Source organism: Silurus aristotelis, assembly GCF_946808225.1.
Source record: "Silurus aristotelis genome assembly, chromosome: 4".
In the NCBI taxonomy this organism is placed as follows: Eukaryota; Metazoa; Chordata; class Actinopteri; order Siluriformes; family Siluridae; genus Silurus; species Silurus aristotelis.
Genome location: NC_139577.1, coordinates 2971083 through 2989260, shown reverse-complemented (window position 1 = coordinate 2989260; position 18178 = coordinate 2971083). Strand labels below are relative to the sequence as shown.

The 18178-nt window shown below is 38.1% G+C and overlaps 1 protein-coding gene and 1 long non-coding RNA gene across 5 annotated transcripts in view; one reads left to right on the top strand and one right to left on the bottom strand.

The window, feature by feature from the left end:
• The window catches only part of macrod2 (mono-ADP ribosylhydrolase 2), a 636986-nt gene that overhangs the window by 146000 nt on the left and 472808 nt on the right, over positions 1 to 18178 (bottom strand). For all 4 annotated transcript variants that reach the window (XM_083540474.1, XM_083540475.1, XM_083540472.1 and 1 more), the window contains exon 8: positions 7009 to 7082. In XM_083540474.1, the coding sequence (XP_083396600.1) occupies positions 7009 to 7082 (74 nt within the window). The remainder of the gene's footprint in view (positions 1 to 7008; positions 7083 to 18178) is intronic.
• Positions 1 to 18178, top strand: part of LOC310725556 — a 170764-nt gene that overhangs the window by 19086 nt on the left and 133500 nt on the right. The window lies entirely within an intron of this gene.

Sequence of the window (18178 nt, the reverse complement as noted above, 5' to 3'; positions counted from 1 at the left end):
CATTATTGAATTGTTGCCTCTAACCGTTCGATTAATCGCGAATACATCTGATAACTAAGGAAACAATTTGCAGAAGTTTTGAAAGAGGAATGCTGTCCAGTATGTCTGATACAATACATTTTGATTCTAACAGTTCTGGGTGTCCTTTGTTGTGTTTTTCGTTTCATGATCCGTCAAATGTTTTCAAATGGTGAAAGGTCTAGACTGCAGGCAGGCCAGTTCAGCAACCAGACCTTTTCTACTACAAAGTCATTCTACTGTAATAGATGCAGTAGGCAGTTAGCATTGTATACTTTCTGTATATGAGCATTTGTTCTAAAACCTGTATACAGCATTAATGGAGCCTTTCCAAATGTGCAAGCTGCCCATTCCACGGGCACTAAGGCACTCCGATACCATTAGAGATGCAGCTTTTTGAACTAAACGCTGATAACAAGCCAAGTGCTCCTTTCACAGTCGTATCTGATTGTAAATGTTTAGGCCTGTTTTCCAGTCCAATACTAAAAGTGTACAAACATTAACCTTTAAATTAACATTGTATCATGTTCATGTCCATCAACCTCACTGTATTATCAAGACTTTAAGCTTTATTAGATGTTTACTAGATGATTTGTTCCTTAAACATTATAATAAAGGTTTATTAGAAATTGCTTTCAGATGCTCATTTGCAATGCAGATATTCGTCGGTTTCGTTTAGAACCGAAATAATGAACGGTTGAAACCTAGTACTGTGCGACTCGAAACACCCTGAAAGGCCAGTGTGCTATTTGTTACAGAAGCTTCATGCTTGTCCATGTTTTCTACAGTCAGTCACACAAAGTTTAAATCATGCCAGGAATACGGAGCACCATGTTGTCCGAAGCCATAAGTGCAGATGAAAGCGTGACCACCCCGCCTTTGATCCTTTCAGATGTGAGAGATCATGACAGAACTGGAGCTGTTCGCTCTGACCACTGCAGCAGCCAGGCGGCTTCGCCTTCAGCCGGAGGAGTGTGCAGCCACAAAATGTCTTTTCAGGGGGAATTTCATGGCTCGAATTAGAGCTTTGGATAGACTTTAGAAGTCGGGAACACAAAACAAAATAAATGGCACCAAACCGAGACCTATTTAGCGCCCTGATTTTAAATGAACCTCAGTCAGGGCGTGTGTGGTCTGGAATAACAGACCAACGCCTAAAAAGATAAGCTTTTATTAAATAATGAGAATTGTTTATATGTGTGTGTGCACGCACATGCTCCACTTTTGTGCCTGCGTTAAAAGCTACGGTGGAATGAGAAGGCCTATTAGTGCTCTGAGTAGAGGTGATATGAAGACTTGTCGTGGCAGTGCTGGTGTGTGTCAGTGTGTGAAAGTGTGTGTAGAGTTTAGACAGGTGCCTGACATGACTGGTCCTATTGAGAAATGAGGTGTTGAAAGCAGGCTGATGATTCGTTCTGCCTGATTTCACTGTGCAAAAAAAAAAAAAACAGCTTCTTTCGAAAAGAAAAAAAAAAGTAAAGACCTTAATCTTAATGAATAGTATTTATTATGAATTACTACTTAATAATATTAACAATTATTAAATTCATTATAATATAGTAAATAATATAATGAATAATAATAACAATATAGTAAATAATATAGTGAATAATTATAATAATAATAATATAGTAAATTATATAATGAATAATAATAATAATGTAGTTAATAATATATTCAGTATAATAATAACGATTATAAGACGAGCCAAAAATACAAGTAAACGTCTGCTAGAAATATACAAAGAACCAGTGACTACATAAACAAAACAAAGTTACACAAAGCTTCATTTTTGTTAGTATCCGAGCACTGATTCTTCCAAAACTGCACACCACTAGATTTCGAAGTGTGCTTGTGGACATTTGTGTTCATCAGCCACAAGGGTGTTAGAAAAGTCAGGTACTGATGTAGGTGAGAAGGTGAGAAGACCTGGCATGCAGTACCTTTGTGTACCTCTAGTTTTGTGTTAACAGTTTGGAGAAGAACCACATATGGCAGGAAAGGTCAGGTGTCACAATACTTTTGGAAATATAGTGTATCACAATTTCTTCTGTTCTACTCATTATGGAGGCCGTTAGAATCAGGTATAATTTAATAACACGATGCCTTCTAGAAACAGTTCTTCCCTTACAATGTTCTAAAGACTTACTGGCACTGGAAATTAATTTAGAATAAAATTAAACAAATGTCGCTCCACAAAACGCAAACTGTCCAACACTACTGTCTGAGCAGCTGCTGCTGTGGAACAGGAATCCACCAATCAGAAACAAGGATTCAATACTGCTGTGGTGAATAAAGAGTTAATACATGCATTAGAATCAGTATTATTACTTAATATGTACCATTATTCAGACGAATAAGCGAATTACTAAATTACTGGGCACTAATGCTTAATGAAAAGTTGACAAATTGCAAATGAATAATATGAGACTTTCGATCGTCTGGTTTTTGGCCGAAGCGCCGTATTAAACGTTATCACTGTACACTTGCCATTTTTGACTTGGCATTTTGTCTGGGAATTGTTTAGCGGTCCGAAATATCCACCCGATGTCTAGCCTCGTATTTGAATTGGGTTCTTTCCAAAGCAGTTTGGACACGGTCCGTCCGAACCATTTTAGTTGGCTAGGTCTATCCCGGGGCAGAACTGTGCTTCCGGGAAGGAGCGACATATGGCTCGCATCACTGTAATTATGCTTAGAAATGAAATGAGTAAAAAACAAAAAGAAAAAGAAAAACTAGGCTAAAGTTATAAAGGTTAAGGTGAACGCTAAACAACATAGGTGTGAGCACTGCTTCTATTCTGCTCTCAAACCCTGGCAGTGAACTAATTAATATAAAGGAGGCGACTCGCGCGGTGGTGAACTCAAAACACCTTAAACGGCGCTTCGAGTTTTGTTAGCCATTTTGACAATGTAATTACACCCTTTAGAGAAATCTCTCATTCTCTTCATTGGCCTGTTAAACACAGCACGGAGAACACAAAGCTCCGCCTGCTAATGTTAACACTCGGTCATCAATCACCATCACTGCGAGCTACTGCGGCATAGCCTACCTCACTGTAATGCTTTTCATATATATATATATATATATATATATATATATATATATATATATATACAAAAAAGGACCGCTCCGACACATACAGACAAGGATACATATATATATATATATATATATCCTTTTAGTGCTCTCCGTTTTTTTTACAAAATAACCAACATAAATTCAATTCTCAAACAAAACAAGGTTTGATTGGCTTAGCCTCATTTCACCAGTTCACATTTTCTCCCCTCTATGCCTCCGCTGCTCGCCTACCGCAGAACCCGTGTTCTAATTAAAGCTCTCTCGATCCAGAACAATAGCTGGCTGGATTCATGCCAGACTCATTGCTCATAATTTCCCCAAGCTACTGATACAAAAATATGTGAAAAGAAAAAAAAAAAAAAAAAAACTAAATTGCTAGTGGTGGATCCAAAAGGCAAAATGCAACCTAGATAAACACGGCTGAAAAAAATTCATAAAATGATGCTCAATCATGCTGAAAAATAGACAGTTACTAATCAGTTATTAACATAATAAGTACATCATTGGTTGTTTTGTTTTATGTGCTATACAAATTCATATAAATGCAATAAATGCGCTCTATATTATATGCATAAGCACAAAAGCACGTGAATGCAGGGGTTTAGGGGGGATAGGGGAGGTTGGTGGTGGTGGTGGTGGTTGTTGCTACAGCTACAGCTAATGGCAAGGCCCGCTTCAATTTCGGGGGCAGACTTACAGAGAGCCAAACCGAAAGCTTTTTTCACATAATCTCTCTCCCTGAATGAAAAAGAGGTGAGAAGAATACTAAAAACTCTCCCGGAGATTTAGAAGGACCCTTCGCCTCCATGTTATCCAATAAATACTCTTGCTCTGCAAATGTTTGCTAAACTCCCAGACATGGACTTCTTGGAGCTCTACCAAGTTCAAGTCTGGTTAAGGTTTAAGCTGGAGGAGCTCCAATGACTGTAAATTCGGATAAAGTAAAAGTTATATGATACGGGTTAAAAAAAAAAAAAATTTTAATAAAAAGGCAATCGCATCAGTACTCTGGTTACTTTTTTCATTTAGAACAATTGCTGACTGGATCCATGCTCGTTGTATAAAAAAAAAAATGCGACCGTTTGACAGTTTTTTCGCCACGGAGAGAAAGATTTTAGAAAACACTATGCTAAGATGGAACAGTCTGTCGTAGGGCAACGTTGGGTGATTTTTTAACGTCGGTCGGCTTTAGTTTATTTTGGTGTGTTCTACACCGTCAGCTGTTTTTTTTTTTTTTTTTGCTGAATCTGCATGTCAAATGTAAGGGAAACTCTGATTGGCTGATAAGATGATTAGCAAATAAGCACAGGATTTGAAACAATGAACTGATGAAATCAAAAAACGACGAGTACGGACAGACACTCGTGGTCTTTTTTGCCATTTGTCTCGTCAATTCATTTGACCAGAAGATTATTTGAATAATACCATGGCTTTGTAGAATAAAGATTTCAAAGACCAGCTGATCACCACCATCCAACATCCGTAAAGCTACACGAATATGTTAGTAATGATCGCGGCAGGCGTGAACGCTGCTTGAGTTCTAGCCTTTCCAGTTTCCCTGTTGGGATGCCAAATACAGATTACTGCCACCTGCTGGTATGGAAGAGATCATTCTCTGACATAAATGCAGATTCTACGCGCTGTTGGTTGTCGTCTGTCCGGTGTGTTCTAGTGCAACTTTTTTTTGTCTCGAGGTGACACTACAGTCGGATTCCCTCAGAACTGGTTCGAAGGTGTCGGACTTTTAGAGTAAATCCCCCTGTGGACCTGCTCGTAGGGTCAATAGTGTAGAAGTAGTGCAGTTGATAAAATCTTGCAGATATTATATCAGTCAAAACCTAATTTCATTTTCATATCGACATCAGAATGGGGAAAATTGTGATCTCACTGACTATTCGGGTGGTGCAAGTATTTGAGAAACCGAGTGCCTCACAACGAATCTGAGCAAAGTGCATCTCTTTATGGTCACAATTTATCAATGAGGTACAATCGAGGGTGATAATTCTCCACACATTAGAGCCCAAGTCATCTCAAATTGGGTCGATGAGAATTAGAGTACCTCAGTGGTCTCTCTTGTGACCAGATGTAAAAGAGAATGAGAGATTTTCAGTGACTCTCAAAAAAAAAAAAAAAAAAGGTTGGACCGCATGGACTGAAGATCCGAGACTGTCCCGGTAGCAAACTGGGATTCGACCTTGTATTAGATTCATGCTCCATTCATATGTATGGTATCGCTTACTGAGTCACAATAATCATATCAACATGAACGCGTCACTGAGCCGTTTCCAATAGATCTTTTTTGTTGTCCTTGAAATATTATTAAATAAGAATACAACATCTACTCAGTGACTTTTCAATTGCATTATGTATTTAATCGTGTGAATACTGTGTTATTGCAGAGCTTTTAAGAAAAATTGCTTTACTTCAGATTTTCATTCAGTTATTAGGAAATGGGACGAACCTGCAGGCCAAACCCAGTGAATGCCACAAGCCATATTCACTACAGCCATGAATCAGTCCCTGTCTCACCCGCCACAGAGCTTTGGAAAAAAAAACACTTTCCTGATGCAACTCTGTTCAAAACCTGGCACACAAACCACAATTTAGTTCCCAAAGGCCCCTTTCTTTCAGCCTGCCGCCAGTTTCTGCATTATTTCTTTTGCGCTGTCCTCCTACAGAAAGCTGACTGACAAGCCATATACCAAAGCAGGAATCAATTTCTCTTTAAAAAAGCCAATATAAAAAGCAGAAGTGATGCAAATGTGGTACCGAATCTGTCAGCAGTTCCTTTCTTTGATGCCTTTGTGCCATTAGTCAGGATAATTAATCCTCGGCTATCTGTTGGTTATAGCCATAGGCCATGCGCACTTTCGCCTTGACTTTAATGATCACGACAAGACACAATTTTGCTCAGCTACCACTTGGAGGCCCATTTTGGTGAAGAGAAATTAAATAGACTGGCATGTAGTTTATGCAGGCATGCCCTTGGCTCTGTGGAGTAAAAGTCACAGTGATTGCTGGCTAAGTGCTGACAGGACTGTGCACTAATTCTTTTCAAAACTTTTAGCAAGAACAAACAGAATACTTTTTACATACTTTTTCCCTAATAATGTTCTCAAAACTTACCTTGGAACCAAGAGTCCATGGGTGGAAGGGAAGAAGAAAAAAATTAAAAGAATAAATAATAAATAAAATAAAATAATAATAAAAATAAATAATAATAATAATAATAATAATAATAATAATAATAATAATAATAATAATATTAATAATAATAATAATAATAATAATAATAATAATTATTATTATTATTATAAACCCCTATAACCAGAGAATAATAATAATAATAATAATAATAATAATAATAATAATAATAATAATAAAAACCTAAAATAAAAATAATAATAATAATAATAATAAAAAAATAATAATAATAAAAAGGTAAAAAAAAATAAATAATAATAATAATAATAATAATAATAATAATAATAATAATAATAATAAAACCTTGACACTATAGTTCATAGGATTGCTAAAATGATCATTATTGATTGAGTCACTCAGTAACACTGTGCAGTTGTGTGTCCTACAATTCGACGATATTCGCAAATTAATTTCCACTGAATTCATTAAGATGGATTAATGAATCCGTTGATTTGAATTGTATTATGTTGTGTGCATTTTCGTTTCTGTCCTGCCTCGACATGCCGTCTGAAACAGCGGCCAATTTGCGAAGCCACCAGACCATTTAGAGTTCTGATTCAAATCAAATTGCCTTTTAATTGGATACGCATAACGAATTGGTCAAACGAGGCATGTGTGATAGAACGGGAGTAACACTATTCACCCGTACTCTTCATCTGTACCGCAGGCGTGACTGATCAGAAACCGAAACCGAGCAGCTCTCACCTTGTCCTTGTTCTCCATCAGCCAGTCCCTCACCGTGTCCAGGGCGATGTCTGCAGCCGGCTCGTTGGGAAAACCTGTCCAGGAAAATGCAGAGAGTTTGAGTTCATGCAACAGGAAATGTCTCCTCTTTAAACCCCATAGGAAAAAACAGCCCTGTGTATGTATATATATTCACCCGTTTCGACTGACACACTTTTTGACAACTCCAACAAGCACGATCCAATCCCTCATTGATTTGATCGTGTTTATTCGTTCCAAAAATGACTCCCCCCATGGCTTGAAAGCTAAATTGCTCTATAATTCAACAAGCTGCCACTCAGGACACACACTTCCTCAGCACCAAATGCTCACAAACATGGCTCATTAGGATTTTTTTTGAGGAATTTGTCACTGAATGTGGGCAGTCGTGAAAATTTACAGATCGCTTAAACATGGTGATTACTTTGACTGTCCCGTTGTCCAGGTTCGTCATCGGTGTTCGCCACCCAAAATGAGAAAGTAATGACATATTGACCGGTGAGTACGAGGGATAGGGCGGCTAAGTGCCATATTAATCATTGAAACCCAGGCCGAGATGTGAAAGTGAGCACTCTGTTAAGTCAAAGGTATTGATTTGGAATATATTTCGCGTGGATCGCTTTTTGATAAGAAAGAAAATGGGTGAGACGAGCCGGACACAGCTTTGTATCATGCATCATGTTACAAATTTCAAGCGCTGAAACGTCTATGCGTAATCACCAGGAGACACATTTGTGTCACCACTCGTGCCATTTCAGAATTCATTTCTGATACTGTTTAGTAAAACCATACAATTTGGGAAGCTCCAGGAGGGATGATGTCTAGAAACACTCTTCATAATCATGAACCTGTGTGAACATGTCCGTCCTACGTCTCCAACACAAGAACCAATTGTATTTCACTGCAGGGGGAATGACGGAAAATACCATTCGGTTCCAAATGAAATTTAAAAAAAATGTGCAAAGAGAAAATGCATTTAGCATGTGAACTTCAAATGCCAGTTACACTTGTGTCGATCAGTTACACAGGTCTGATCTATCAGCACTAAAACAGGAATATTGTAACTAAAAACAGTCCTATGTAGTATATCTACATCTACATCTCCATACAATATCTATGTAGTAGTGTACTGATTTCTATGGAACAAAAACGATTTCACTGGGACTTCTGAATTTTTTACCCATTCCTGGTTCAATGGCGCTGTACACAAAGCCAGCTCCATAAAGTTATGCTACCCATGGGTTGGAGTGGAAGATCTCCTACTATAGAGCTCTAAACCTCATCAACAACCTTTGAAATGAATTAAAATGCAGACTGAGATGCCCCTATCCAGAGTGACTTATAGCTGAGCAGTTGAGGTTTAAGGTCCAACTGAGGCCAAGATTTTAACTTGTGATCTTCCAATCCAGAGTCCAATGCCAATACCAAGCTACCATTTATACCCTCTATAACTTGAATAAAGCGTAATACCACGTCTTTTTGTTTTTTCACTTTTTAGGTTTATTACATAAATATACAATATAAAGGTATTGTAATCCCTACACAGGCCACTACATAAAATCAGGAAAGCTGCATTAAACTCTATAAAAAAAAATGAAAATGTTTATTACTTTACCTTGAAAAATTGATCAATGAACTTGTGAGGTGCACAAACATTTGCTACCTATCCCAATCGTATTGGGTTGCCAAGACAAAATTTAATCCTTGCAAAAAGGTTTCAGAAAAGCAATAAAGGTTCCTGGCTTTAGCAAGACGGGCAATTAAAACGAGCCCACTTCGCGTAAGCACTTCTGTGGAACGCTGCCATTTCCTGCCTAAACCTCCTGCACCTCATTACGAGCTGAGAAAAAGACACAGAGAGAGAGAGAGAGAGAGAGAGAGAGAGAGAGAGAGAGAGAGAGATAGAGAGAGAGATAGAGAGAGAGAGAGAGAGAGAGAGAGAGAGAGAGAGAGAGAGAGAGAGAGAGAGCGAGAGCGAGAGCGAAAAGGAGGTTAGAGGAGATATTTTGTGAGATAGTGAGAGTGGGGGGGGGGGGCGTGATTGTGAGATACTTTTCTCTACAGGAGCAGATCGAGGAGGCTGTGGCACAAGTGCTAGAAGAAGCTGTTAAATATTAACTGGGGCTGTCTAGCGAATGACACGCCACCCGAGAACTTTAGCGAGATTTTATAACCTGGGAATGAACTTGGTGCCAAATGATGGAAAGGAGGATTCTGGGTAGGCGAAGCTTGTGTCCTTAAGGAAACTGGGAATACAGTAAAAAAAAAAAAGTGTGTGAATCCCAAAAAAGTCTGAAACGTTAGAGCGAAATAGATGGATATTTAATTGTTTCAGCTGAAATGGGGAAGTTACGGCGGTGTAGGTGACACCTGGCAGAAATGCAGATGGCTGAATGTGATGGTGAGGATTATCTACGTTACAACAGAAGCCTATAACAAGCACAAGGAGTCCGTAGCAGCATAAACTGCTGATATCTATCAACGTTATAGTATGGCATGCTCAGGACTTTCTTCAAATATAATCAATCATATTGCAAACAACATAGACAACATAGTCATAAGAAATCAATGCAAATGCTGTATGGTGTAATACGAAAAAAACTATAGGTTGCATAATAGCAAAATGGGTCAGTTTATGTTTTATATGATTAATGTTAAGTAACAAAGGCATTCCAGTAAACTGTTACAGGGAAATAATAGAAGGTTACAACCCTGACATCCTGAAGGATTTTATCATATTTGAATAAAACAGAAGGTGAAGCTGGAGGTGGAGTCGTAGATGCTGCGATTTCATTCCGAGCAACGATGATGGACAGAATTAGAAATGAGGTGAAGAGGGACCGCACAGGTAGGATGTTTTGGAGACGAGGTGAAAGAGGCGCAATTGAGATGGTTCGGTCACGTGCAGAGAAGAGACATGGGTTATATCTGTAAAAGAATGCTAAAGAGGTAAAGAGAAAGGACAAGAAGGAGGTTTATAGATGTGATGAGGGAGGACATGCAGGTGGTTGGTTTGAAAAGGGCACATTAAGAGGACAGAGTGATATGGAGACGAATGAGCTGCTGTGGTGACCCCTAACGAGAGCAGCCATGAAAAGGGAGGAGATTATCACTAAAACAACACTTTATACTTCAAGTCTTGCTACCGAGTGTTTTACTGATTATACTGACTGTAATCATCATGGAGTTCTTTGCACATTCCATATCATTATTCCTGTATATAATCATGTATTCATTGCATATCCTAGATTATCCTCATCTCTACATATCTAAATGTACACTGCGCATGTTCTTTATTGTATATTTATGTAGCCCACATTCTCTACACTTATTATGTCTTACACACATCCTGTACTAATATCACACATATATGTTTATATATATATTCGTAGTGTACTTGCACAGCAGCTCCTGCATGTTTCACTGCCCAGAGCCTTTATATTTATTTCCTGTACATATATTTACATATATACATTACATGCTGTACATATATTTGCATATTCATCTGCGCTTATTTATCTGATACGATTTGCACTTCTGGTAGATGTCAAACTGCATTTCTGTCTGTCTGTCTGTCTGTCTGTCTGTCTGTCTGTCTGTCTGTCTGTCTGTCTGTCTGTCTGTCTGTCTGTCTATCTATCTATCTATCTATCTATCTATCTATCTATCTATCTATCTATCATCTAACTAACAAACTAACTAACTAACTATTTATCCATCCATCCGTCCATAAGTCCATCTATCTATCTATCTATCTATCTATCTATCTATCTATCTATCTATCTATCTATCTATCTATCTATCTATCTATCTATCTATCTATCTATCTATCTATCTATCTATCTATCTATCTATCTATCTATCATCTAACTAACAAACTAACTAACTAACTATTTATCCATCCATCCGTCCATAAGTCCATCTATCTATCTATCTATCTATCTATCTATCTATCTATCTATCTATCTATCTATCTATCTATCTATCTATCTATCTATCTGTCTGTCTGTCTGTCTGTCTGTCTGTCTGTCTGTCTGTCTGTCTGTCTGTCTGTCTGTCTGTCTGTCTGTCTGTCTGTCTGTCTGTCTATCTATCTATCTATCTATCTATCTATCTATCTATCTATCTATCTATCTATCTATCTATCTATCTATCATCTAACTAACAAACAAACTAACTAACTAACTAACTAACTATTTATCCATCCATCCGTCCATAAGTCCATCTATCTATCTATCTATCTATCTATCTATCTATCTATCTATCTATCTATCTATCTATCTATCTATCTATCTCTCTCTCTCTCTCTCTCTCTCTCTCTCTCTCTCTCTCTCTCTCTCTCTCTCTCTCTCTCTCTCTGTCTGTCTGTCTGTCTGTCTGTCTGTCTGTCTGTCTGTCTGTCTGTCTGTCTATCTATCTATCTATCTATCTATCTATCTATCTATCTATCTATCTATCTATCTATCTATCATCTAACTAACAAACAAACTAACTAACTAACTAACTAACTAACTAACTAACTAACTAACTAACTAACTAACTAACTAACTAACTAACTATTTATCCATCCATCCGTCCATAAGTCCATCTATCTATCTATCTATCTATCTATCTATCTATCTATCTATCTATCTATCTATCTATCTATCTATCTATCTATCTATCTATCTATCTATCTATCTATCTATCTATCTATCTATCTATCTATCTATCATCTAACTAACAAACTAACTAACTAACTAACTAACTAACTATTTATCCATCCATCCGTCCATAAGTCCATCTATCTATCTATCTATCTATCTATCTATCTATCTATCTATCTATCTATCTATCTATCTATCTATCTATCTATCTATCTATCTATCTATCTATCTATCTATCTATCATCTAACTAACTAACTAACTAACTAACTAACTAACTAACTAACTATTTATCCATCCATCCGTCCATAAGTCCATCTATCTATCATCTATCTATCATCTATCTATCTATCTATCTATCTATCTATCTATCTATCTATCTATCTATCTATCTATCTATCTATCTATCTATCTATCTATCTATCTATCTATCTATCTATCTATCTATCTATCTATCTATCTATCTATCTATGAATGAGTGAGATTGACTTCCATGAATATTCGATTATATACGATTCGGAAATGACATAATCTTGATTGATACGCTTGCATGAAGCAAATTGATTAGTTACAAACTCAAATCCCACTTAAAGAAGAGAAACAAAGAAATTATTTGGAGGAATAAATGACAAAGAACACATTTACATACACTTCAATAACGTGATAATGAGAAACTCCGGTCTACACACGTCAATCACCAGTCACATTGTTTGTTAGCAATCGAGTCTAGTAGAGACGCCTGTAATTACATTTTTGATTAATTATTTGGTAATGTTGGCTTGCTTTATTTTCCAATTCTTTAACCTGTAAGTATTTCCAATTTATTATCAACAGATCCCTGTACGCATGCACATCTTGTCCTTCTATTTGTTCTTCCTGACTGCTAAAATGTTTCTCAACATCTGGAAAGACATAAACGATAAAAAAGGATATGCTAGAGAGGTGGTAGCTTAGTGGTTCAGGCATTGGACTTTGACTCAGAAGGTTATGAGCCACTTCTGGGCCCCTGAGCAAAGGCCCTTAACCCCATAGCTACTCAGTTTTATTAGAGATAAATGTAAGTTGCTTTGGACAAGTTGCTTTGGATAACATTAAAGCAAATTCATTTTAACAGCACTAATTTTAATATAAAAAAAGATTTTTGATATAAAAAATAAAACGCTACGGAAAAATTATTTAGAATCACTAAACATTTGTTTTACTGATGCACCAAGTCTCAAATCAAGTACCAAAATCCGCCATGATGCACACATCCGGCAATTTAAATCGTCCGTGTGGAAACGTGGCAAAAGTTTGGTGTCCTGAGCATTTACACAATATTAAAACAAATATTTAAAAAAATAATTTTATCGGATGTTCTTTCCTGCAAAAAAAAATACAAAATAAAAAAAAAAGTCACCATAATCTCAGTTCACAGTGTCTGTCCGTTCCTTCCGTTTCGTAAAACTCGCACTTTATTGGCTTGCCCTCGCCGAGTAAGTAACCAGTGAAGAGTCACCACGAGGAGATAAGACCCCCTTAAAAGGGCAATGCTCCTAATCCCTCGCAGTGACGGAGCCAGTGGCGGATCACCGACACCAACACGGCTCATCCCAGCGCAGTGTATATGGACATACAGCCCAGCTTACTGCTTCCTATCTCACTTACACAGAGACAGGGGCTAAAGCCTCGGTGTCAACAACGACGCCACCATCAACATGAAGCACTGATAAACAACATGGGAGCAAGCCAGAGACCGAGACAGAAACAGAGACAGAGAGACGAGACAGAAACAGAGACAGAGAGACGAGACAGAAACAGAGACAGAGACAGAGACAGAGAGATCGGAGGAAATAAACGTTTTACCGTAGATTGCTTCACATGCTGATACGGAGTTTGAGAGCAAAATCAACCGAACACAATTTTCCAATTACATATATAAAATGATATATTATATAACCAAAGTCAGGAAAGAAGAAAATCATGGTGTTTATTAAGTCTATTACGACTGACTCATACCTCATACTATTTATTAGCACATTATCTCTGAAATGGAGTTTCCTCTTTATTTTTCAAAACTGTGCGATTTGACTTTGGGATTCCGCAGCATTTTACTATACGAAGGAACTGAATTTTAGTTCCTCTTGATTTCAGCAAATTTCATGCAACATAAAGGCATTGAGACACGAAGTTAGCATCCTGCACAATTACAATTCGAAATGCAGTGACATCTTTCTCCTAGCACTTGTAAGAAGTTGTAAAAAAATGCAAACTCCATTTCTAACCTTAATGTAGAAAATGATTTGTTACAAAGCCTGAGATCATTTTGGGTGATTGCATATAATCAGAATTAGAGAGAGAAGAAGAAGAAGAAGAAGAAGAAGAAGAAGAAGAAGAAGCAGCAGCAGCAGAAGAAGAAGAAGAAGTAAGCGTATGGTGGAAAAGGATTCGGGATGTGAAAGACAAAACGACTGGTAGCTCTATCTGTGCTTCGACTCTTGCCCGACTATCAATACTGATCTTGTAAGACACTGAGAGACGTCTCCCACCTCAGAAAGGAATAATCCATTTGAACTCGGGTCACAGGCCTGTGATGGATGGCTTTCACACAGTATACTTAATAATCCATATCATATCGTCCAACCTAGTTTGTTTATAGGTGGTACCTATACTGCAAGCCAAGCCAGGGGAAAGCCTTCCTCGGCTAATGGGCTGGACTGAAGGATTGGACTGCCAGTGGCGAATGAGGAGTCATTTTTCTCCCTGGCCCCGACTCATCCGTCACCAGGGACATCTCTCTCTCTCTCTCTCTCTCTCTCTCTCTCTCTCTTTCTCTCTCTCTCTCTCTCTCTTCTCTCTCTCTCTCTCTCTCTCTCTCTCTCTCTCTCTCTCTCTCTCTCTCTCTCTCTCTCTCTCTCTCTTCTCTCTCTGTGTTTGTGTGAAGGAGAGGAGAAACAGAGGGTGCTGTTTATGGCTCCTAGTCCTCATACAACCTAAGCTGTGTCTCAAATAGTCAAATAGTGTAGTAACTGTGATAGTAGTGTGTTTACAGAAGGATGATGTAGTAAACCAAAAGAAAAATTAGAAAAGGAAAAGGTAGAAGCTACCTAACAAATTTTTGACAAATCCGCCATCGTGCACATATCCGGCAATTAAAACCGTCCGTGAGGAAACGTAGCAAAAGTTCCGTTTGGTGTCCTGGTGAGATCATCAAGGAAAATTGTGCTATTACAAAAAATAATATATGCATTTTTTTATGATCATTTTATTTTTTAAAGAAAAAAAAAATTTCCAAAACTGCCTGGCACTATGTATAAAAAAAAAAAGCCATTTCCCCTGAACCTAAGAACTGGTTGTGCCACGATTAGCAAAAACAACTGCAATCAAGCATCTGCGAAAAAACGCAACATCTCAAAGTCTGAACTTTGCCTAAGCCACTCCAAAACCATAATTTGAGCTTTTTGAGCCATTTTATATACATTTTATATATAAATGTTAAAAAATAAAATTGACATACCAGTAATGAGCACAAATACTTGTTTAACATGTGTCTGGTTCGTTAAAAAAACACTTAATCAAAATTGATTTCCTCTGGACGGAGTGAAACAGTGAATCCATGAATCAACAAATCAATCAATCAACTGATCAATAAATAAACAAATACACAAGCGCATTAAATATAAGGCCTCGCTTATTTTATTACATGCCCGACAGCGTCTCCCATATTCAGCTCCCCTAAAAAAAAAGACACAGCGAGACACTAAGTATTTTACAAAATATAAAATATACAAATGAAAGAAAGAATATTGAGTGCAGGAAAAGTTACAATGCAAAAATACAAACAGGCTGATGTCTGCTTCATTTTAGACTAAAGGTCAAATAAAAATCGTTTGTACCTAATTAACAGTGCGTTGCGGATTATCTCGAAATTCGCGGGAATCCGAAGCAGGACGGAATGTTCAGGAACGTTAGGAATGACATTTTAAACTGTGTTTTCACTAACAAGTTTCATAATTTTTTAAAAACACATTATTGTATTATAGTGACATAATGTCAAGTTGAATTCGTTCCCTGGTGGTCTAGTGGTTATGATGCGGCGCTCTCACCGCCGCGGCCCGGGTTCGATCCCCGGTCAGGGAACCGACCCCAGCCATTAGGGTTGCACAAGCCAGCGCACTCTTAGTGCCGGTCCCAAGCCCGGATAAATAGGGAGGGTTGCATTAGGAAGGGCATCCAGCATAAAAACATGTGCCAAATTAAACATGCGGCTGATCCGCTGTTTCGCCCCCTAATGGGAGAAGCCGAAAGAAAGTTTAATGTCAAGTTAAAATCACTAAATTCACGGATTTTCAGAACTCGAACTACGTCTTAGAACGTAATCCTTGTGAGTTCCTGGGGAGCACTGTATGATTTTTTTTAGTGTTTTAATTCTACATTTATTTTTTTTAAGTTACACCCTATTACAAATAGGGTATAACAAAGATGTCATCTGCTTCTCAATTCCCTATTTTCTATTCCCTTCTTTTTTTTTTTAGGGCGTTTAAAGGCAAGTGTTTGTGATCGAAGGTGATGGTTGAGATTCGATTGCAAAAATACACCTTCATCGTTTCTATATTGATATTAGTTTATGACTTGGAATGACTAACGATTCATAATGCATTTAAACCTACAGTGTGAATCCTGGAAACTGTGTGTAGCAAATACATTTAAGATTCCCCCTGAATTTCACATGTTATGACCACCGTGGTGTCGAAAAGGTTGAAGTCTTCTGATTTAGTGCTACTACTAATGGTTACTGACCTGCACCTCCCAACCCCACCCTCACCCCAGAATCAATTCCTGATTACTTTTTCAACAAAAACATACAAATCAATCGGATAATTATTGTTTACCTGTGCCCTGGGTTCAGATTAGCGTTACCGTCACTCTGTTATTGTTATATGCGAGAGGAAAACGGCATGAAATTTCCTTGCTAATAATCGCCTGACTTTCGAATACTGTAAGGACTTTTCATCTTTCTGTGGACCCTCGTATGCCACAGAGCCGATGATGACTGAGGGAAGACGAATCAGGATTAGAGAGGAAGCGTGCCAGAGGGATACATTCAAGGTTATTAGGCCTTTGATCATCCTGCTCTCTCTCTGCTTTTTTTTTTCTGTTGTTGGTTTTGTCGGTGCACTCGCTCTCCAACTATCATCACAATTAATGAGTGTATGAGGGGAGCAAGCCGAGGCTGGAGATAAGCGTGTTTATTTATCGAGCAGGCCATTTAATGTGGCAGCGGCAGGCATGTTTTGAAGTCGAGAGCTCGCTCGTGCTTCTGCAGCCATGTGAACTGAATTAAATGTGCTCTTCACTCCCATGACAGATACACAGTCTTTCTTACACACACACACACATACTAAGATTAAGGGAGCACTAGAGGAGCCATAAGAGATGTTAATGATGAAAAAGATAATGCACATACACTGAAACACACTTTATTTTGCTCACGGATAATCAGGGCAATCCGAATATTAATTCCGGGGCTCCTCTATAGTGCTGTAAAAATAACAGATATTCTTTGCAGGCGTATTTTAGATTTGCTCATGGGACAGATTTTCAAGTATTCGGGAAATTCTGTGGTTTATATATGCAGTATTCTGAATGTATGTGGATATTTGTGAATCATAAACCGCAACTGGGCAATTGTAGACAGCTGGGGTCTGATTACACACTGAATTTGGGATTATACATCATGAATTAGCAAAGAATAGTTGTAAAAATGTAAATCTTGATTGGATGAGTTACAAAAAATACGCCACCCAAGATGCCAAGGATAACCCTGGACATGATGCTACCGCCACCATGTGTCAATGTGTTTGGTTCTATGTTAGAGTGTAAATGGTCTTGGTTTACAACGAATTTAGTGGCAGGAAGGTCTGAAAGTTATTAATGTATTTTTATAAATATTTATTATTATAATATTACATATATTAGTGCAGGAGTTACATTAACTGCAGTCTTATTAAATATATTGGCATATTTAAATATGTACATTTACACTATAAAGATGCAGCGCTCTCACCGCTGCGACCCGGGTTCGATTCCCGGTCAGGGAACCATCCCCAGCCACTCTCAGTGCCGGTCCCAAGCCCGGATAAATTGGGGAGGGTTGCGTTAGGAAGGGCATCCAGCATAAAACATATGCCAAATCAAACGTGCGGAGGATCCGCTGTGGCGACCCTTAACGGGAGAAGCCGAAAGAAACTACCTACACTATAATGATGGTGATAAAGGCCAATGTTTCAGCAGTTAAAGTTTTTGGTTACTGATCATAAGTTTTAAGCTCGAGAACCACCAAGCTGTTGGGCTCTCCAGCAAAGTCCTTATCCTTATCTGTTCCAGGGTCACATGGTTGACCCCAGCTTACTGACAAACTGGGATATTTGGAAATAGGAAAGTGGTATCTTATTGGTTAAGGCTTGGGTTTCCTGATCAGAAGGTTCAAGTCGCAGGACCTCCACAATGCCACTGTTGGGCCCTTGAG